The sequence below is a fragment of the Trichomycterus rosablanca genome, chromosome 17 (genome assembly GCF_030014385.1).
Source record: "Trichomycterus rosablanca isolate fTriRos1 chromosome 17, fTriRos1.hap1, whole genome shotgun sequence".
Lineage (NCBI taxonomy): Eukaryota > Metazoa > Chordata > Actinopteri > Siluriformes > Trichomycteridae > Trichomycterus > Trichomycterus rosablanca.
This window is the reverse complement of record NC_086004.1, coordinates 16677678-16700172: the sequence shown is the minus strand read 5'-3', so window position 1 is coordinate 16700172 and position 22495 is coordinate 16677678. Positions and strand designations below refer to the sequence as shown.

At 38.6% G+C, this 22495-nt stretch overlaps 1 protein-coding gene and 1 pseudogene across 2 annotated transcripts; both read left to right on the top strand.

The window, feature by feature from the left end:
• Positions 1–1736: 1736 nt before the first annotated feature.
• Positions 1737–21084, top strand: vrk3 (VRK serine/threonine kinase 3). Of its 2 annotated transcripts, XM_063012840.1 has the most exons (14): positions 1737–2548; positions 4802–4918; positions 5002–5103; positions 8303–8437; positions 8820–8872; positions 9804–9870; positions 9981–10062; positions 14722–14824; positions 16301–16387; positions 16483–16615; positions 16699–16816; positions 19250–19308; positions 20577–20717; positions 20808–21084. In XM_063012840.1, exons 1-14 carry the CDS (start codon positions 2338–2340, stop codon positions 20810–20812), a joined length of 1413 nt encoding a protein of 470 aa, XP_062868910.1. In that variant the 5' UTR covers positions 1737–2337; the 3' UTR covers positions 20813–21084. The 2 variants fall into 2 exon arrangements, with proteins under 2 accessions (XP_062868910.1, XP_062868909.1); XM_063012839.1 differs by lacking the exon at positions 20808–21084 and having other exon boundaries at positions 20577–20792.
• Positions 3772–3922, top strand: LOC134331986 (U1 spliceosomal RNA; annotated as a pseudogene).
• Positions 21085–22495: the final 1411 nt, after the last annotated feature.

Here is a 22495-nt window from a genome sequence, read left to right as displayed (position 1 = left end):
TATATGTTATTGACTCTGGATCATTAAAAAGAAAACTAAAGGAATAAGAGGAATTGAAAAATTAAACCTGATGTTTAACTCATTTCTGTCCGTGTAGGCTGCAGGAACATATCTGGTTGATGGGTATCGCAGCTATTGAGCTGGCAAAATGGAAGCTACCAAACACTTCTGTAGTACAGAAACAATGAATTGGTCTACAAGCACTTGAAAATAGCAGAGAAAACCATTACAAAAACAACAAAGCAATAATGTAATAATACAGCATTCTGGTTTTATGGCACACTCCTTTGTCTCATGGTGGTAAGGTTAAATAAAATTAATATATAAACCCTAGGAAGGGAAGTAAAAACAATCACATAGAACAATAACCAACTATAGGCTTTGCCCGAACTGCTGCCATAGCAAAGGAACAATAATTAGAAGATATGACTACATACTTTTGATAATAAGGATAACAAATATATAAGATGTACAATACACCCTATATTGTTTTAAAGTGGTTTATTCAGGTTGGTCTCAGGATTTCTTCCTTTAATTTTAATGGAGTTTTTCCTTGCCATTGTTGCCCTCGGCTTGCTCAATAGGGGTTTTTTGTCAGTTGGTCCTGGATTCTGTAAAGTTGCTTTGAGACAATGTCCATTGTAAAAAGCGCTGTTTAAATAAATTTGACTTTATTTGAGTATTCACACTAATGTTTATTTTATACATGTTGCTTTACCAGCTGCTATATGTTCCAGACTGAACTCTTAATGAACAAAAGTATTGGGACCACTGATGTCAGTAACTCTAATCTGACCACATTTTTCAGTAACAAGTAATCTAACGCGTTACTATTTCCAATCCAGTAATCAGATAAAAGTTACTTATCCAAGTTACTGTGCGTTACTATTTTTGCGTCTCGGAGAGTGATGTCTGGCCTATGCGACAATTAAGTAACGAGCTGCGTCCGGAATCGCATACTTACAGAGTATGCACTAGATTGGAGGAAGTATGCACTACTCGGCCGGTAAAGAAGTACATACTTTCAGTACAGAAGTATGCAGTATGCAAACAACACCGCTACGTACTACATGTGGGGACGTGATGACGTAATATCACCATAGTTACAGACTCATTACAAACCCCAATCGCCAAAGTTTTGGATATTTATCGTCTTTTTGTTATTTATTTGTCTCTAAAATTTTTATTTTATTTATCTTACTTACACTTGTGAACAGAGGACTTAGTTTTCCGCTATCTTTCTTGTTTCTTATTCCGCTTCAATCGCCTACGCAGCTCCAGTTGCATTATGGCAGCTGCTGAACGTAACTAATAAAGTAACTTGTAATCTAACTTAACTAAGTAACTAAGTTACTTTTTAAAGGTAACTATGCCATCACTGATTGGGACAATTGCTAACAAGTGTAATAAATCAATTATATAAAGGAAATTATATGCTTCCAACTTTGCAGCAACAATTTATGGAAGGCCCTTTCATGTTCCAGCAGCAAGGTCTATAAAAACATGACGAAAAGCTCGATTTAAAGAAATTTAAAGAATTTAAAGAAATCAGTGGCTGACATAAAGACCTAACCTTAGCCGCACTAAACAGTTTTGGAATGAACATCGATTGAGGCTTTCTTGACCAACATCAGTTTTGGCTGTTGTTATAGCTGAAAAGATGACATAAAGGTCGCTCTATTTTAAGATTTTTTAATAGGATGTCCAACAAGCTCATGATCAAGTGTCCACATACTTTTGGTCATTACATTTACGGCATTTAGCAGACGCCTTTATCCAAAGCGACTTACAGTATACAGTTTAAGCAACTGAGGGTTAAGGGCCTTGCTTAAGGACCCAACAGTGGTAACCTGGCAGTGGTGGGGTTTGAACCAGCGACCTCCTGCTTGCTAATCCAGTACCTTAACCACTAGGCTACAACTGCCCCAACTGATCATATAGTATATGGGCATACTTAATATTTAAAGAGGATTTCCTGCAGTGATGAAAAATGATACTCTGCAATACATTTGGCCCCAGATCCGGACCAGAAGACATTTGCTATGCGGTACAGCCGAGCAGCTAAACCCACCCAGCCTACTAGCGTTGTTTGACTTTTATTTTGACAAATATATACAAAGGTGACAAGGAAGTGTTGCTGCTTGGTTAGCGTGATGACAATACGTTGTTAAGTTTCGAATAACAAGGCATTAGATGCGTTGGCTCGTATTTAGTCTCTTTTAAAGCAAGTGCAGACGAGGAAAAATAACTTAAAACTGAAATCATCGTATCGCCAGTTTCTCTGTGTTATTGTTTTTGACTAGGAGGACTCCAGTAGGACTAAGGATCAGATCCAGCATGCCGTTGCATTTTTGTCCGCAATGTGGCTCAAAGGTTCAGCCTGGATTTAAGTTTTGTCCGTCCTGTGGGGAAAAGTTGCCCTGCCAGTTCGATGCTCCTGAAACTACCAGCAACGATTTATTTGGCGTTTTGGATACAACAACCTGTGACACACACAGGCAGCTTCCGTTATCAAAAGAGGTTCTGCCACCCGTCACCAACCTGCAAGGTAAATTTACAAGTCACAATTTCGTCCAGCAAACAAGTGCCCTAAAAACGCGTATCGGCCTTTGTGGACGCTTGACATATTTACATCCATTCTGCCACAAGAATATTAGTAAGCTTAGCTAGCATTGTGCATGGTCATCTTAGGTTTGTTGGTCATAGAAACCCAGTTATTGTGTGTCACAAGGACAGACCATTTTACACACTCTAACTATAGCATTTGTCAGTCCCTTTCCATGAGCTTGTGATGGCCTACTAAAAGACCATATACATTCTGGGCTGGATCTGGTCCAAATGTGCAGAGTCTGATCCAGAGCCATAAAACAGATCTGGCCCCAATCCAGCATGCATCCAATTACCATATCTGATGCAAATAAGGATCTGTACAGATCCAGATCCACCAATCAGGACATACTTGTTATTTGCCTTTCAGCTGATGATATTCAAACTAAAATTTTACTGTTGGGCCCTGTCTGTAGTTGCCTTACATTTAACCTGTATGTTGCGACAGGTCTTTCTTTTAAACCAAATATTAGGGCTCTGTAAAAACAGGTTTTTCATTTCCTTAACATTGCTTGTCTTCGCCCCATGCTCTCCATGAAAGATTCTAAAACTCTGTTTCATGCTTTTATATTATTTTGCTTGTGTCCCAAAAAACCTCATATAGCTTATATCACCACAATTCTGTGTCATTTACACCGGTTACCTAAACTCCTCATGCTGATATACAAATCTCTACATGGTTCCTCAGATACAGGGCATTTATTTGTCCCAAACAAATCCTTCAAGTAGTGGCCCCTAAACTATAGAGCACATTACCCCAGTCTCTTTGTGACTCATTATCTGCCTTGAAATCTGTGCTTTAAACTTCCTCTTTTTGCAATACTTTTATTTTTTTACTCACTGAGGGTTTTTTCTTCCTCCTCTTCTTACACTGTAAAGCGAACTTGGGTATGAAAAAGGCACTATATACATTGAACTTCTTCTTTAACTTCTTATTTTTATTGTCATTATGACATAAGTCAAAAGATTGGTTTTATAAAAAACACTCGGGGTTGTTGAAATGTCATGATTTTTTATTTTTTTTGGGTGATAAGATTAAATGCTTACACTTTCTGCTAAAATGCCAGGTTTTTGTGATGTCATTATTTGGAACAAGGTAAATAATTTCCACCTTATTTGTGACACTAAATCTGTGCTGTTTAATTAAAACAGCACACCTAAAAATCGCTTACCTGGCATGGGCAAGACCATGATTAAGAAGGTGGTTCACCCAGGGTGAGGCTCCAGTTGTGCTGACCCCTGCAAATTCCCCAAATGTGGGAATCTTGACTGCATAATTTCTGATAGTAGGGTACTGCGTTCGTGCTCTCCCCTAATATTTTTGGGACAGTGGTAGCCTAGTGGGTTGAGTTTTGGGCTATCAACTGAAAAGTTGAGAGTTCGAATCCCAGCTCTGACATGCAGCCACTCTTGTGCCCTTGAGCCAAGGCCCTTAACTTTCTCTGCTTCCAAACAAGCAGGGATATGTGAAGAAAGAATTTAATTGTACTGTACACCTGTATATGTATACATGACAAATAAAGGCATTCTTCTGCATTCTTTTTCTAAAAACAAACTGAAATTGTTTAGAAGGGAAAAATAAACATAAAAAATAAAACAAATGTGGACACCCACTTATATTTGGGGATGTGGCTGTGTTCAGAATTAACCAATCACATACTTTAGCGGAATACCGTACTTTGGTCAGGGTGAAAGGAATTCTGAACAGTTCCAGTGAACAGTTCCATGAGCAGTTTTTTTTTTTTTAAAAGATGAAGAGAATTTTCACCTTTTAGCACAATAACAACCCAAAACATACCTCTACATCAACAAAAGAATGGCTTCACCAGAAGAAAATGGCTTGGAATGGCTTAGTCAGATTCCAGACCTGAATCCAATTGAAAATCTGTGGGGTGACATGAAGAGGGATGTGCACACAAGATGCACTTGCAATCTTGGCAAAGAAGAGTGGGCAAAGATTGCTGAGTCAAGATGTACCATGCTGTAGTTTAGGGGCGTGCATATTCATGAACCACACTTATTTATTTAAAGGTTGTTGTTTATAAAGGTTGCAAGATTAGTAAGTTAGTGCCTTCTTACTTGCACCATGTGAAGTTTGCTACATGTAAATAACTGTAAAGAGGCGAAGATAAGTGCTTACTGTGTACAATAAAAAGGTTAAGTGTAATATATTCTCTTTGTTAATTTCTTATAGCTGTTGAGTTGACTGCTTGTACAGCTCTGACCCGCACACCCATCCAAAGTAGCCGCCGATCATCCGCCAGGAAAACCAGCAGTCCATCCACACCTACCAAAGTTGGTACTAACACAGGTAAATAGGAATGAAATGGCTGTGATTTTAAAGTTGATACTATATGAAAAAAACTTGCACCTAGATTTGTAATTTTATTTCAGATCGAAAGCCTTTGACATCACCTCTAAAACGAAAGGCATCTGCTGAGGTGAAAGAAGAGGAGCAAAAGAAAGTGACCTCTCCATTATGTTCTCCCCCTTCAGGTTAGCAATCAAATAGAGGGGAATAGGTACATTTTAGTGTAGTTTTTTTATTTTTATAGTTTACTTACTTTTAAAGTTACAATTTTAAGCTCCAGATTTTAAGCATTAAAATGAGAAAAAATGTTCATACAAAAATATTGTTGTAATTTATAAGCTAAGTCTCTGCGTTCTGCATTTAGTACAAACCCATTTGCTGACACAACAGCAGTGAGCAAGGAATCATAAGGCACTCCTTATATTTTTTAGGCTACAAAATCCTCTTGTGGATCTTTTCTCTTTACCACTTGGGGCAGCACGGTGGTGTAGTGGGTAGCCCAGTCGCCTCATAGCAAGAAGGTCTCGGGTTTGATTTCCAGGTGGAGCGATTTGGGTTCTTTCTCTGTGAAGTTTTCATATTCCCCTCATTTCTGCTTGGGCTTTCTTCAGGAGCTCCTTTTTCTTACACAGTCCAAAGACATGCAAGTTAGTTGAATTGGAGATACAAAATTGCCCATGACGGTGTTTGACATTGAACATGAACTGATGAATTGTGTAATCTAACTATCTGTTCTGTCATGAATATAACAGTAGTAAAACATGGCATTAAAATCCTAACAAACAAACTGTTGAGCTCTCCCCACAGGTTTATTATTGTGTGGTATTGGTTAGGGTGCTGCCATGACAGATGCTTAAATCTTTGTTCATGAAACCATGTTTTTGATATTTAGCTAATAATAAGTAGCCTAAAGTGGCACAGGGAGTAAGTGGTTTTTGGTAGTGTATTTGTTTAAATCTTGCAAATTTACCCGTAATGATTTATTTTTGACAGATTTTATTTTGACCTTGTCAATTTTTGTTTTGCCTATTCCTTCTTGCAGAATTATTTGCCTATTCTTTCTTGCAGAAAGTCTAGTCAAATTTAGTGGACGGACATTCACCTTCCTATCCTAGTGTAATTCTTAGCTGCTTAGTGGAAGGTTGCATGTTTTTCTGAAGAATTTGGATATACTTGGCTTTGTCCATTTTCCCTTCAATGCTTGTCCAGTTCTTAATAAAGTAAAAAAAAAAACACGAGCATAATTTTGCCACCACAGTGCTTCATAAATAGTTATGGTGTATTGTGTGCGGCACTGCTTGGTTTTTGCCAAACATAGAGTTGAACTTCAGTCTTGATCTCATCTGACAATAAAACTTTTTGCCAAATTTTTTAGTTAAACTTATTTAAACTATGATGGTTAAGTTACAAAGATTTATGTGTATGTTATGATAAATAAATTTAAATTAAACAAATATGTGTAAAATTATCTTTACACTTTATAGTTACCCATGTGTACACCGATCAGCCATAACATCAAAACCACCTCCTTGTTTCTACACCCACTGTCTATTTTACCCAAATAATACCTGCTCTGTAGTGGTCCTGTGGGGGTCCTGATCATTAAAGAACAGGGTGAAAGCAGGCTAACAAAGTATGCAGAGAAACAGATGGACTACAGTCAGTAATTGTAGAACTACAAAGTTCTTCTATATGGTAAGTGGACAGTGAGTGTAGAAACGAGGTGGTTTTAATCTTATGGTTGATCGGTGCATATACAGTGGGGCCAAAAAGTATTTAGTCAGCCACTGATTGTGCAAGTTCTCCTACTTAGAAAGATGAGAGAGGTCTGTAATTTTCATCATAGGTACACTTCAACTATGAGAGACAAAATTAGAAAAAAAAATCCAGGAAATCACATTGTAGGATTTTTAAAGAATTTATTTGTAAATTATGGTGGAAAATAAGTATTTGGTCACCCACAAACAAGCAAGATTTCTGGCTCTCACAGACCTGTAACTTCTTCTTTAAGAAGCTCTTCTGTCCTCCACTCGTTACCTGTATTAATGGCACCTGTTTGACCTCGTTATCTGTATAAAAGACACCTGTCCACAGCCTCAAACAGTCAGACTCCAAACTCAACCATGGCCAAGACCAAAGAGCTGTCGAAGGACACCAGGAAGAAAATTGTAGACCTGCACCAGGCTGGGAAGAGTGAATCTACAATAGGCAAGCAGGTTGGTGTGAATAAACTGTGGGAGCAATTGTAAGAAAATGGAAGACATACAAGACCATTGATAATCTCCCTCGATCTGGGGCCCCACGCAAGATCTCATCCCGTGGGGTCAAAATGATCATGAGAACAGTGAGCAAAAATCCCAGAACTACACGGAGGGACCTGATGAATGACCTGCAGAGAGCTGGGACCAAAGTACCAAGGCTACCATCAGTAACACACTACGCCGAGAGGGACTCAAATCCTGCAGTGCCAGGCGTGTCCCCCTGCTTAAGCCAGTACATGTCCAGGCCCGTCTGAAGTTTGTCAGAGAGCATATGGATGATCCAGAAGAGGATTGGGAGAATATCATGTGGTCAGATGAAACCAAAATGGAACTTTTTGGTAAAAACTCAACTCGTCATGTTTGGAGGAAGAAGAATACTGAGTTGCATCCCAAGAACACCATACCTACTGTGAAGCATGGGGGTGGAAACATCATGCTTTGGGGCTGTTTTTCTGCAAAGGGGACAGGATGACTGATCCGTGTTAAGGGAAGAATGAATGGGGCCATGTATCGTGAGATTTTAAGCCAAAACCTCCTTCTATCAGTGAGAGCATTGAAGATGGAACGTGGCTGGGTCTTCCAGCATGACCATGATCCCAAACACACCGCTCGGGCAACGAAGTAGTGGCTCCGTAAAAAGCATTTCAAGGTCCTGGAGTGGCCTAGTCAGTCTCCAGAACTCAACCCCATAGAAAATTTGTGGAGGGAGTTGAAAGTCCGTGTTGCCCAGCGACAGCCCCAAAACATCACTCCTCTAGAGGAGATCTGCATGGAGGAATGGGCCAAAATACATGTGTGCAAACCTGGTGAAGACTTACAGGAAACATTTGACCTCTGTCATTGCCAACAAAAGTTATGTTACAAAGTATTGAGTTGAACTTTTGTTATTGACCAAATACTTATTTTCCACCATAATTTACAAATAAATTCTTTAAAAATCCTACAATGTGATTTCCTGGATTTTTTTTTTTCATTTTGTCTCTCATAGTTGAAGTGTACCTATGATGAAAATTACAGACCTCTCTCATCTTTCTAAGTAGGAGAACTTGCACAATTAGTGGCTGATTAAATACCTTTTGGCCCCACTGTAATAACGTTTTTTATTTTGTTGTGACTTCACCAGAATCCAAGGCAAAGCGAGCCAAGCGATGTGTTGTGGAACCTGTGCAGGAAGGGATGGAGCTTTGTGACCAGTCAGGCAAGAAATGGAGATTGGGCAGACTGTTAAATCGAACAGAGGTGGAGCTAACATATGAAGGTATGGTATTTGCTGACCAAACGTTTAGGTTCACCCTTAGTCTCTGCATAGATTTATCTTACCTGTTGGTTAAATATGACAAAATATAGTGTGGCATTACTAAGGAGGAAAAATCTGAAAGCTATTCTCTATGAATAAAAGACTTGTCATGTGGGGGCTTGACCAGACTCTTAAACCCAGGACGTTTCAAATGTTTAAGCCAATTTAGTTCTTCAAGAATATGAAATGATTGCTTGAAATAGGCTGCATCCCAAATCACAATGCTTTGAAGGGAAGTCATTGGCTGTAAACTGTATTTACTTTTATTTACTTTTTTTTTTTTTAGCTCTTTAATATTAACAAATGACATCACAATTTTAATGGTTTTGTTTTTTTTATACAGTGCAACAAGCTAATGTGAAGAGCACATCTGAATGGAACCACATTTTGAAAATGGTGAGAATTAGTATAAAAAGTAATCTGATTCACACTCTTATTGTATAATTGTATTAAAAAACACCAAATTAATAATTACAAAACACAATATTACACTAAGAGAGTAAAACACATCTTAAAATATATTTGTAAAATAATTGTATTCATCCTCGAAACAAAATTAGCCCAAAATGCATATCAACCTTGTAAAGACATTGATTTGCATGTAAAATGTAAATGTCAAATCTTAAACATTACCGAAGCTGTCAATATTTTTTTTAATCTGTGCTGAAATTTAAAGAACATTAACAAGAACTACACAAAACACTTCATCCTGGAAAAGGGTCACAAAGCCATTTCCAAGGCTTAAGGACTCCACCAAACCACAACCAAAGCCATTATTTTCACATAGAAGTAAATTTGTAACACTGCTGCTGATACTCACCAGTGACCAGACTGCTGAAATTTCTCCAAAACATCACAAAATAACCCAAACCAAAATGTCCTTACATAAGGATATTTATTTGAACAAAGGGGTGCATCTTTACCCATAAGAAATAATGCCCATATTATACCACTAATTCGAACACAAATGGCCGGCCCATTCCTGAAACCTCTAAAGAACTACAGACGTAAAATCCTAATACAAGTTCAGATTTGGAGTGGTCTACACAGTCTTGATCTGAGCCCAAACAGAGATGCTGTGGCAAAACTTGAAACCAACATTAAATGCCTGATAACCTAGCATTTCTGCAAAAGTAGGGCTTAAAATGTATCCACAACAAGTGTAATATGGATTTTGAATACTTTCAAAAATGAATGAAATTGAGTTTAAAAAGTGACATATATGCAATAACAGAGGAGATCAGAAAAGGGGTAATTACTTTTTACATCACCGTATTTACTAAGTAGAATGTATGTTTAATTATTATGTATGTCTCTTTTACCTTAGGGTGCTAAAGAAGGACAACTGTTTAATGAACAGAATTTTCTCTTAAGAGCTGCTAAATCTGTGGCAGGTCAGTTTTGACATGTGCAGTATTTAAAAAAAAAAAAAAACATTTGAGTTGGACTTGCCACTAAAACATATGGTGTATATGTGTGTGCATGCCTGTGTTGCCTTTTTCAGTGGAGAAATGGGTGAAAAAACTTAACCTGGACTTTCTTGGAATTCCACCCTCTGTGGGCTTTGGTCTGTATGAAACATACAGGTATGTTTACATATATGTTTTGATCCATGAACATAAAACCATGTGCATTCTTTATGCCTTGCTGCTTGACCTTGTACAGTCACAACTGAAGGCCAGTACATGCAATGATTGATAAAGGTGCAAATACACATTTGCTTATGATTAAGTCCCTACCTAATTCACGGCTGTGAAAATCGTGTCATTGACCGCAGAATGAGCCGTTTCCCGTAAAATGAGCTGTTTCCCGTGCTAAATGCAATTTGCTGTGAAATTGAAAATTTAAAGGTTTGTGTTTAGCGTATTAACATTTTAAATTTTTCATGTACAGTACAGGCCAAAAGTTTGGACACACCTTCTCATTCAATGCGTTTTCTGTATTTTCATGACTATTTACATTGTAGATTCTCACTGAAGGCATCAAAACTATGAATGAACACATGTGGAGTTATGTACTTAACAGAAAAAGGTGAAATAACTGAAAACATGTTTTATATTCTAGTTTCTTCAAAATAGCCACCCTTTGCTCTGATTACTGCTTTGCACACTCTTGGCATTCTCTCAATGAGCTTCAAGAGGTAGTCACCTGAAATGGTTTTCCAACAGTCTTGAAGGAGTTCCCAGAGGTGTTTAGCACTTGTTGGCCCCTTTGCCTTCACTCTGCGGTCCAGCTCACCCCAAACCATCTCGATTGGGTTCAGGTCCGGTGACTGTGGAGGCCAAGTCATCTGCCGCAGCACTCCATCACTCTCCTTCTTGGTCAAATAGCCCTTACACAGCCTGGAGGTGTGTTTGGGGTCATTGTCCTGTTGAAAAATAAATGATGGTCCAACTAAACGCAAACCAGATGGGATGGCATGTCGCTGCAGGATGCTGTGGTAGCCATGCTGGTTCAGTGTGCCTTCAATTTTGAATAAATCCCCAACAGTGTCACCAGCAAAACACCCCCACACCATCACAGCTCCTCCTCCATGCTTCACAGTGGGAACCAGGCATGTGGAATCCATCCGTTCACCTTTTCTGCGTCTCACAAAGACACGGCGGTTGGAACCAAAGATCTCAAATTTGGACTCATCAGACCGAAGCACAGATTTCCACTGGTCTAATGTCCATTCCTTGTGTTTTTTGGCCCAAACAAATCTCTTCTGCTTGTTGCCTCTCCTTAGCAGTGGTTTCCTAGCAGCTATTTAACCATGAAGGCCTGATTTGCGCAGTCTCCTCTTAACAGTTGTTCTAGAGATGGGTCTGCTGCTAGAACTCTGTGTGGCATTTACCTGGTCTGTGATCTGAGCTGCTGTTAACTTGCGATTTCTGAGGCTGGTGACTCGGATGAACTTGTCCTGAGAAGCAGAGGTGGCTCTTGGTCTTCCTTTCCTGGGTCGGTCCTCGTGTGTGCCAGTTTCGCTGTAGCGCTTGTTGGTTTTTGTGACTCCACTTGGGGACACATTTAAAGTTTTTGCAATTTTCCGGACTGACTGACCTTCATTTCTTAAAGTAATGATGGCCACTCGTTTTTCTTTAGTTAGCTGATTGGTTCTTGCCATAATATGAATTTTAACAGTTGTCTAATAGGGCTGTCGGCTGTGTAGTAACCTGTCTTCTGCACAACACAACTGATGGTCCCAACCCCATTGATAAAGCAAGAAATTCCACTAATTAACCCTGATAAGGCACACCTGAAAACCATTTCAGGTGACTACCTCTTGAAGCTCATTGAGAGAATGCCAAGAGTGTGCAAAGCAGTAATCAGAGCAAAGGGTGGCTATTTTGAAGAAACTAGAATATAAAACATGTTTTCAGTTATTTCACCTTTTTTTGTTAAGTACATAACTCCACATGTGTTCATTCATAGTTTTGATGCCTTCAGTGAGAATCTACAATGTAAATAGTCATGAAAATACAGAAAACGCATTGAATGAGAAGGTGTGTCCAAACTTTTGGCCTGTACTGTATGTGTTTACGTATTGAGTGTGTTTTGTCCCTTTGGGGATTCCATAGTCAATGGAAAGTGTGCATCTCTACACACATGATCAACAAGATGAACTTTAGCAAACTCTAAAGACGCTCGGTTACACTAGCAAACGGTAAGACAAAATGTTCAAGATGTCAAAGTAAAGCAGCTAAAAACACTACTCAGGTAACTGAATTAGGAAAACTCCCAACTAATTCTGTGGATGGGGGTGTCAAAACACGAACAAGCATTTACGTATTTGTTAGGGTAGGCTGTGCTGTGTATTGTAGTTTCCATTGATTCTATCATTCAATTCATGAGTGTTATTTAATGACTGTCGTGAAATGTGGCACTTTCCTTTAAAAATTTGTAAAATCTGTGATTTTTGAAAAACAAGGTCCTTGAAATTAAGCACAATTTTCCGTAAGTTTAGTAGGACCCTACTTTCATTTTATTTTTGGCATTTAGCAGATGCCTGTATCCAAAGCGACTTACAGCTGTGTGACAGTATACAGTCTGAGCAATTAAGGGTTAAGGGCCTTGCTCAATGGCCCAACAGCAGCAACCTGGCAGTGGTGGGGCTTGAACCAGCGACCTTTTGCTTACTAGTCCAGTACCTTAACCACTAGGCTACAACTTTATATCAGTACACAGTATGGCTAAAAGTATGTGTGAGGTCAGGCGCTGATGATGGACAAAAAAAAACTGGCTCATAATCAACATTTAAATTTATTCCAACTGTGATCACTGAAGTTCCTGCAAACCAGAGTCACAATTTGGCAATATATGCATACAGTGTATCACAAAAGTGAGTACACCCCTCACATTTCTGCAAATATTTCATTATATCTTTTCATGGGACAACACTAGACATGAAACTTGGATATAACTTAGAGTAGTCAGTGTACAGCTTGTATAGCAGTGTAGATTTACTGTCTTCTGAAAATAACTCAACACACAGCCATTAATGTCTAAATAGCTGGCAACATAAGTGAGTACACCCCACAGTGAACATGTCCAAATTGTGCCCAAATGTGTCATTGTCCCTCCCTGGTGTCATGTGTCAAGGTCCCAGGTGTAAATGGGGAGCAGGGCTGTTACATTTGGTGTTTTGGGTACAATTCTCTCATACTGGCCACTGGATATTCAACATGGCACCTCATGGCAAAGAACTCTCTGAGGATGTGAGAAATAGAATTGTTGCTCTCCACAAAGATGGCCTGGGCTATAAGAAGATTGCTAACACCCTGAAACTGAGCTACAGCATGGTGGCCAAGGTCATACAGCGGTTTTCCAGGACAGGTTCCACTCGGAACAGGCTTCGCCAGGGTCGACCAAAGAAGTTGAGTCCACGTGTTCGGCGTCATATCCAGAGGTTGGCTTTAAAAAATAGACACATGAGTGCTGCCAGTATTGCTGCAGAGGTTGAAGACGTGGGAGGTCAGCCTGTCAGTGCTCAGACCATACGCCGCACACTGCATCAACTCGGTCTGCATGGTCGTCATCCCAGAAGGAAGCTGACGCACAAGAAAGCCCGCAAACAGTTTGCTGAAGACAAGCAGTCCAAGAACATGGATTACTGGAATGCCCTGTGGTCTGACGAGACCAAGATAAACTTGTTTGGCTCAGATGGTGTCCAGCATGTGTGGCGGCGCCCTGGTGAGAAGTACCAAGACAACTGTATCTTGCCTACAGTCAAGCATGGTGGTGGTAGCATCATGGTCTTGGGCTGCATGAGTGTTGCTGGCACTGGGGAGCTGCAGTTCATTGAGGGAAACATGAATTCCAACATGTACTGTGACATTCTGAAACAGAGCATGATCCCCTCCCTTCGAAAACTGGGCCTCATGGCAGTTTTCCAACAGGATAACGACCCCAAACACAACCTCCAAGATGACAACTGCCTTGCTGAGGAAGCTGAAGGTAAAGGTGATGGACTAAACCCAATTGAGCACCTGTGGCGCATCCTCAAGTGGAAGGTGGAGGAGTTCAAGGTGTCTAACGTCCACCAGCTCCGTGATGTCATCATGGAGGAGTGGAAGAGGATTCCAGTAGCAACCTGTGCAGCTCTGGTGAATTCCATGCCCAGGAGGGTTAAGGCAGTGCTGGATAATAATGGTGGTCACACAAAATATTGACACTTTGGGCACAATTTGGACATGTTCACTGTGGGGTGTACTCACTTATGTTGCCAGCCATTTAGACATTAATGGCTGTGTGTTGAGTTATTTTCAGAAGACAGTAAATCTACACTGCTATACAAGTTGTACACTGACTACTCTAAGTTATATCCAAGTTTTATTTCTATAGTGTTGTCCCATGAAAAGATATAATAAAATATTTGCAGAAATGTGAGGGGTGTACTCACTTTTGTGATACACTGTATATATAGGCAATTAGCATTAAAAAAAAACATGGACTTATTAATTAATTTCAAGAGGTGTCCACATACCTTTTGCCATATAGTGCACAAGGGTTTTTACTGTGAAACCCTGTAGAACTATATATTGGATTAAAATGAGAAGCTGGTTTCTAAAGCAACAGTTTTTTGGCCATATAGCACCAAAAGTTACAGTAGATCCTTGTGAAGTCCACATGAACTCTGAAATTTTAGGTGTTTTTTAGAATAGTCTATTGAGGCAAGGGATTATGTTTTGTTAAATACTGGAGCTGTCTAAATGATTAAATGCTTATCATTAATTTATTTGTGTGTCTTGTCTTTCACCATGCAGATTTCTAATTTTTCCTGACATGGGCCAAACTTTGCTGTCAGTTATGGACACAGAGAAGGAGCCTCTCCCCGAGAGGGCAGCCCTGCAGTTAGCATGCCGATTGGTACATTATCACTTCCCACTTTCCTGGTGCTATTTTTGTGATTGCATTCTTACTTCATTAGGGTGCCCCCCACCCAATTTCTTCTATTTTTGCTAATTTGTTGCATTTATATTAGGGCTGTCGTTAATTGCGTTAATTTACGTGATTTAAGGCGTTAAAATTTTAATCGCGATTAAAAAAATTAATCGAGAATAAAATTTCTAATCAAACGATTTTTATTGGGCTATGGTTGTGTGCTTTAAACATACATCACTGTGGTATTTTGCACTGCTTTAACATAGCAACATTGTGTTTATACTGTATAGTGATAACACAGGTCTTTTTACAGTTTGTGGTCGTGATTTAGAATTTACTCGAGCTGCTGCTACATATTGCAAAATGTGGGGTGTTTTCAAAAAGTGAGAAATCATGACTAGACAAAATTACACGCATCTGTGCGCACGGATACGCGTTACAGGCAAAATGAGCTCAGACAACTTTATTTCAGAGAAATTTGGATGGAAAGCCCATGAACTATACATGTCGTGGGAACATTACAAACACTGGTGTTAAATGGATCGCAATGGCCTGTAGACACTTTAACATAGTTAACAATGTGGGTCGACATGATGTTATACGTGTTGCATCTAGAAATGGTTCATGGTTCTTTAATCTCGATTAAAAAAATTGATCGTGTGACAGCCCTAATTTATATATTTCAGATATTTTGGCTATTTTCAATACAAGATAAGAACAACATAAGTAAAGACAAAATGCATCATCTAAATTTCATTTATTGAAGATAACGAAAATCTATATCAGACACATGATATGAAACGTGATTGCCCCCCTAAACCTAATAACTGGTTGTTCCACCCTTGCAGGTAACAACTGCAATCATATGTTTGTGATAACTTGCAATGAGTCATTTACATCACTGGAAAGGGGTTGTGGCCCTCTCTTTCTTGCAGAATTGTTTTTATTCAGCTACATTGGATGGTTTTTGAGCATGAGGCAATTGTGAATAATTATCTTAATCCCAGAGCCTCAGCAATGGCTTTGTAACTGTTTCCAGATTGGTAGACCAAATGAGTTTGCTTTAGATCTGTATTTGAATCATTGTAGAATGTGGCATCATATGCTGCATTTTGAGACCTTCTAGCTTACTTTAGATTCAACAGACCTCACAGTAATCATGTCTGGGTGTGGCTAGTGATATTGAACCCAGTAGTCAAATGAATTTGTTTAACTGGTTGATTTAGTAGCCAAGGGGAAGTTACTTTTCCACATAGGGCAAGATAGAGCTAAACAGGATCTTTCTTCAATGAATGAAATCATTAAACAATTGCATTTTGTGTTCATGTCTTTCAGATGATTAAATTATGAAAATTAATTTGACTATCTAAAACAGATAAGTGTTGTAAATCTGCAAAATACAAGAAATTGTGAAAGGCTCAAACATGTTCACAGCACTGTATATATGCATGTTCATTTTAGTTGGATGCCCTGGAGTTCATACATGAAAATGAATACGCCCATGCAGACATCCATGCTGGAAACATCTATACAGACAAACGCTCACAGGTTCAGCACTTTATCAGTGTTAATGGTTTATATATGTAAAAGTTTTACTATGCTTTATGAAAGAAGGTTCTATTAATATATGTGTCTGGTTTTAGGTGTTCCTGTCAGGCTTTGGCCATGCATTTAGGTTCTGTCCAGGAGGGAAACATGTTGAATATCGGGATGGCAGCCGCAGTCCTCACCAGGGAAACCTTTGCTTTATCAGCCTAGATTCACACAAGGGGGCTGGTAAGCAGACCACATGCATGCCAATCAGTTGTCATGTTCAGCTCTCTAATTTGGGGTGTGTATGTGTTTCTTTCACATGATAGGTCCCTCTCGTCGCAGTGATCTGCAGTCTTTGGGTTACTGTCTGCTTTTTTGGATGACAGGCAATCTACCCTGGAGTAACATATCATTAGCTTCATCCATCTCTGCTGAAAAGGAGAGGTAACAAACATTTGTTTTTTCACTTGTATCCAAACATTTGGGCACCTATTGCCAGCTAGTTTTGCACCATGTGTATGTGGCTACAATGCAAGAATCTACCAGACCCAAGGGGTGTTAGCAGATTTTTGATATTAGTAGAAGGGCATAATTATTGAAACATCTGATTTAATCAAAGCTGCACATGTTTACGCAACTGACATAATAAGTGCAAACATTGTACAAGACATTTTTGCTGGCATCCACTAGTCCCCTCTAAGAATGGTTTAATGCATATAAAAATAATGTAGTGGATATACAAAGTCTAGACATCCCTGTTAAATTACCAGGTTTTTGTCTAGGTAAGATAAATCACTTCAGATTTAATTCCACACTTAACCTGACCTATAATCTGTGCAATTCAATTGAAAAACTAACTGAAATTTGTTTAGAGGGTAAAAATAAAGAACTAACAACGTGGTTATTTGTGCATTTTCTGACACACCAGAGTGGAGATTCGAACTCGGGAAGTTCAGAATCCCAGTGCTGGTGTGCTAGCAGAATATCCCACTGCATCACCTGGGTCACTGCACAACTGGGGATGTGGCTGTATTCATAATTAACCAATCACATGCAAACTCATGTAAAGTAGTAATCAGTGACACCTGCCATCACTGATTGTCACTGATTAACCCCATATAAAGTTCAGCTGTACATTTACTTAGTTGCATCATACAGCAAAAGCCATGGTCTACAAAAAGCTTACACAGTAAAGGGATATCATCGTCAGGAGAAGGGTACAAACCATACTATGGCACTTTTTCAATTTAACTGGACTGATTATAGGTCACATTAAAGGTGGAAACAGTTCTGAAATTATTAATCTTGGACTTATACAACCTCAAATCAGAAAAAGTTGGGACAGTATGGAAAATGCAAATAAAATAAAAATTCAGTGTTCCTTACATTTACTTTGACTTCATTTTATTTGTTAATATACCTCCATTCCCGCATTTCAGGCCTGCAACACATTCCAAAAATATTTGGGACAGTAGTAATGAGGTGAAAAAACTACATAATGATGTAATTCCAAACAGGTGATGTCAACAGGTGATTGTAATAATGGTTTAGTACAAAAGCAGCCTTTGATGAGCAAAGATGACCAGAAGGTCTCCAGTTTGTCAACAAATATGTGAGAAAATTATGGAAATGTTTAAAAACAAAGTAACTCAAAGAAAGATTGGAGGGGATTTGCATATTTCTCCCTCAACAGTGCATAATATCATTAAACGATTCAAGGAATCTGGAGGAATTTGAGTGTGTAAAAGCCCAAGGGCGCAAGCTTAAGCTGAACACCTGTGATCTTCGATCCTTCAGACGGCACTGCATCAAGAACCGCCACTCAGCATAAGCTGATATAACCACATGGGCAAGGGATTACTTTGTTAACCATGTCCAGAAGCGTCGTCGACTTCTCTGGGCTCTGAGGCATCTAAGATGGACCATCACACAGTGGAAACGTGTACTGTGGTCAGATGAATTAGCATTTAAGGTCTTTTTTTGGAAAAAATGGACAGCTTGTGCTCTGGACCAGAGACAAAAAGGACCATCCAGACTGTTATCAGCAACAAGTCCAAAAGCCAGGGTCTGTCATGATATAGGGCTGTGTCAGTGCCCTTGGTAAAGGTAATTTACACTTTTGTGATGGCAGTATTAAGTACAGTTAAGTGCAGAAAAAGTACACTGAGAAAAATATTAAGTGCAGAAAAGTACACTGAGATCTTAGAGCAACATATGCTGCCTTCAAAACGTCATCGTTTCCAGGGACGTCCATGCATTTTTCAACTAGACAATGCAAAGCCACATGCTGCACACATATTAAGGCATGGCTGCAGAAGAACTGGCCTGCCTGCAGTCTGCTTGGTATCCTCAGTGCCAAAACGTCTTTTAAGTGTGGTGAAAAGGAATGGCAACATTAGAAAGTAGTAAATGCTTTACTGTCCCAATCTTTTTCAGAATGTGTTGCAGGCCTGAAATGCAGGAATGGATGTTTATTAATAAATTAAATGAAGTTGACCAGACAAAACATGAAATATCTCAGGTTCATCCTGTCTGCAATCAAATAAATGTCAAAGTAAATGTAAGAAACTCTGTTTGTTTTTTTTATTATTTGCATTTTCCATGCTGTCCCAACTTTTTCTGATTTGTGTTTGTATTTGACAACACAAAAACATTTTAACAGGGGTGTGTGGACTTTTTATATCCACTGTATATAATATGCTGCATTTATCAGATGTAACTCAGGTAAACACTTATTCAAGATTTTGGACACAGAATTCTATACCAAGGTGCATTGAAACTGTAGTGTGGTTTAACCTTATTAGCACACTATTGTACAGATGTTAAATGTTTATTTCTGCATTATTTATGGATAAACCCTGCTTTTTGTCTGAACAGGTATATGACTGATATTCATGGGCTAGTGAGCTACTGTTATAAAAAGAAGAAAGTTTCAGGTATGTGTGTATTTTAAATTATAAATGTTATTCATGATGTTTATGTCTCATGAAGTTTGGCAACAGCAGCATACATGTCTAACCCTAAAATACATACTCGGGTGATGGAAAGCATAGACTTGTGAAAAGGCTCTCCACACTTTTCCTTTATTATTTTATTGTCATTTTTTGAAACAGAAATGGCTGTTTTTAAACTTATAAATTGATTTAAAACGTAAGAAAATTAGCCAACAAAAAGCTATTTTATTGTACTTTTTCCTGGTGAGGTTACTTATTTTTAACACACTAAATAGCAAATAAAGTGCAGTTTGTGACATCACTCTCCAGCTTGACAGTTAAAGCACTGTCAGGTCTTCTTGTGTTATTTTTTTATGAGAAACAGCCTGGAATTGTACGTAGATATGTGTGATATAGTGCACTTTATAAAGGTTCAGAGTTTTTTAAAAGTTGTGTAGTGAGCCCTAGGTAGTGATGGGTCGTTCGCGAACGATCCGATTCTATTAAACGGCTCTTTAAAATGAACGAAAGGAACCGAGTCCCGCCTCTGGGAGCCGTTATAATATATATTTTTATTTCTGCGCAGTTCTTATCGGCTGTAATCCACCCATTCCGTTTCACATCAGTAGAAGGAATCAATCAATCATAATGAGAGCTATTTATTGTCGAAATTTAAATCCAAAAACGCATTCAGTATCGTGGAGAGAGCGAGCGACACACACAGAGAGAGAGAGAGAGAGAGAGCAAACTTGCCCTAAATGCTGCAGTTGTGCACATTTTTTTGGAAATTTTACTAAAATTGTTTTTGTGTTTCTAATGTTTTTTTATGCTTGAAATATAAGCTTGGTTTGCCTGCAAGTTATACAACAGATGATACAAACTTTATTTATTTGCAATTATTTAAAACTATTTTTTGTTTAACTATTGTTATTAAAATACTTGTTGGTGGCAAAATTTGCATGATTGTTCATCAATTATATTAATATCGGGGGACCCAGTAGCCACCTGAAATAAAAGAACGAAGAGCCATTTTTTTGATCAGCTTTTTAAAACGAATGGAGCCAAAAGATTCAGCTCCCTTCAAAGAGCCATAATTCCCATCACTAGCACTAGGCTGTAGTCTGAGCATGAAATGTGCTTTGAGTCAATAGGCAGAATTGTCCAGTTAAACTGGGTGGAGCTAAATACGCCAGTGTTGCTGTAATTATGCTTTGAAAGGTAATTTTTGTTTGTATAATTTGAGTGTAAGGGTTTTGTTTCAATTTTGGCAGGTGCATTACAATCCTACCTGTCTCATGTCATGAGCCTGCATTATACCGAGAAGCCTGATTATTCACTTCTGAAAGCTGGGCTTAATGAATCTCTGCAGAAGATGGGAGGAACTTTGGGACAACCGCTGTTCTTCAATTTGAGTAAATATACAGATTTTGTACACAAATAAGATTTTTTTTTTTTTTTACAATAATTTCAGGTCATTTTGATTAACTTGGTGTTTTTTGCAGGTTAAAAATGAACTGGACCATAACACTATGTTTTTAATTTATTTGCTTTTAAAGTAAAAATATTTTATACATTTACAGTAACATTTTAATAGTGTGTTCTTGATTATATCATTTCACTGATAATCCACAAGATTGTGAATGTTCTGAATGTATGATCACTTGGAAAAAACTCACATTCTAAATGTTTAGTAACTGCATCCTGTTCTTTTTATCATGATCACATTTGTGTTATGTAGTACTGTTAGTTCCTTTGTTGGATGTGTAGATTTTAAATTGAATAAAATTATTTTAAAAACTCTTAAGTTTGAAATTCTGCTTAGTTTTTGTTACTTTTTTTGCTGTTAGTTGTGTTTGGTGTTTAGTTTTTATTTTCAGACACTTCAGCTCTAGAGACGTATGGAGTTAGATGTACAGTGGTGTTCAAAAAAATAGCAGTCCAACACCATTAACCTGATGAATCACTGTTTTTAGTAGAAGTGATATGTCTACATAGCAAATAATTTACTTGAAAGTGTAGTAGAGTAATGAAAACAAAACAAACCCAACAATTAGGACATGCATGCTGCTCATTCTGAGTAATCGAAGCATTGATTGAAAGGGGTTTGTTCAAAATAATAGCAGTGAGGAGTTCAGATGGTGAAGTCAGAAGAACGGGTGTCAATTTTGGCCCTTATTTAAGGTAGGAGGGTGGCAAATGTTGCACAGGTTGGTCATAGTGCATTTCCTTCTGAAATACTGGGTAAAATGGGTTGTTCCAGACATTGTTCTGATGAACAGCGTACTTTGATTAAAAAGTTGATTGTAGATGGAAAAAACATACAGAGAAGTGCAGCAAATTATCGGCTGCTCAGCTAAAATGATCTCAAATGCCTTGAAGTGACAACCAACACCTGAAAGACGCGGAAGGAATCGTGGAACTACTGTTCGAAAGGATTGAAGAATAGCCAAAATGGCAAATACTCAGCCAATGATCACCTCCAGAAAGATCAAGGAACATCTGAAGTTACCAGTGAGTACAGAAGATGATTAAGTGAAGCCAATTTACCAGCAAGAACTCCTTGCAAAGTCCCGTTGTTAAGAAAAAGACACGACCTAAATGGGTTCAAATTTGCCAAGGAACACATTGACTGGTCCAAAGAGAAATGGCTCAACATTTTGTGCACTGGTGAAAGCAAAATTGTTCTTTTTGGGTCTAGTGGCCGTAGACAGTATGTCAGACGACCCTCGAGCACTGAATTCAAGCGAAAGTACACTGTGAAGACAGTAAAGCATGGTGGTACAAAATGATGATATGGGGATGTTTTTCATACCATGGTGTTACGCCTATTTATGGCATACGAGGGATCATGAATCAGTTTAAATATATCAGAATACTTGAGGAGATCATGTTGCCCTATGTTGAAGAAGAAATGTCCTTAAAATGGGTGTTTCAACATGAGAATGACCCAACACATCTTGGTTACAGACCAACAAGATTGAGGTAATAGAGAAGCCAGCCCAATCCCCTGACTTCAGTCCCAGAGAGAATTTGTGTTGTAATATCTGAAATGTGTTCTTTTGAGGCAAAACCCAAAATTGCAGAAGAACTGTGGAATGTAGTCTAATCATCCTGGACTGGAATACCTGTTCAGAGGTGCCAGAAGTTGGTCGACTCCATACAACACAGATCTTGGAAACAATTGTTATGC

Bases quoted from the DNA above. Each gene is read 5' to 3' on its own strand.
- vrk3 (XM_063012839.1), top strand. From the start codon at position 2,338: ATGCCGTTGCATTTTTGTCCGCAATGTGGCTCAAAGGTTCAGCCTGGA. The intron at 9,871-9,980 runs GTCAGTTTTGAC...TGCCTTTTTCAG, and splicing joins AGCTGCTAAATCTGTGGCAG to TGGAGAAATGGGTGAAAAAA. The intron at 16,388-16,482 runs GTTCAGCACTTT...GTCTGGTTTTAG, and splicing joins ATACAGACAAACGCTCACAG to GTGTTCCTGTCAGGCTTTGG.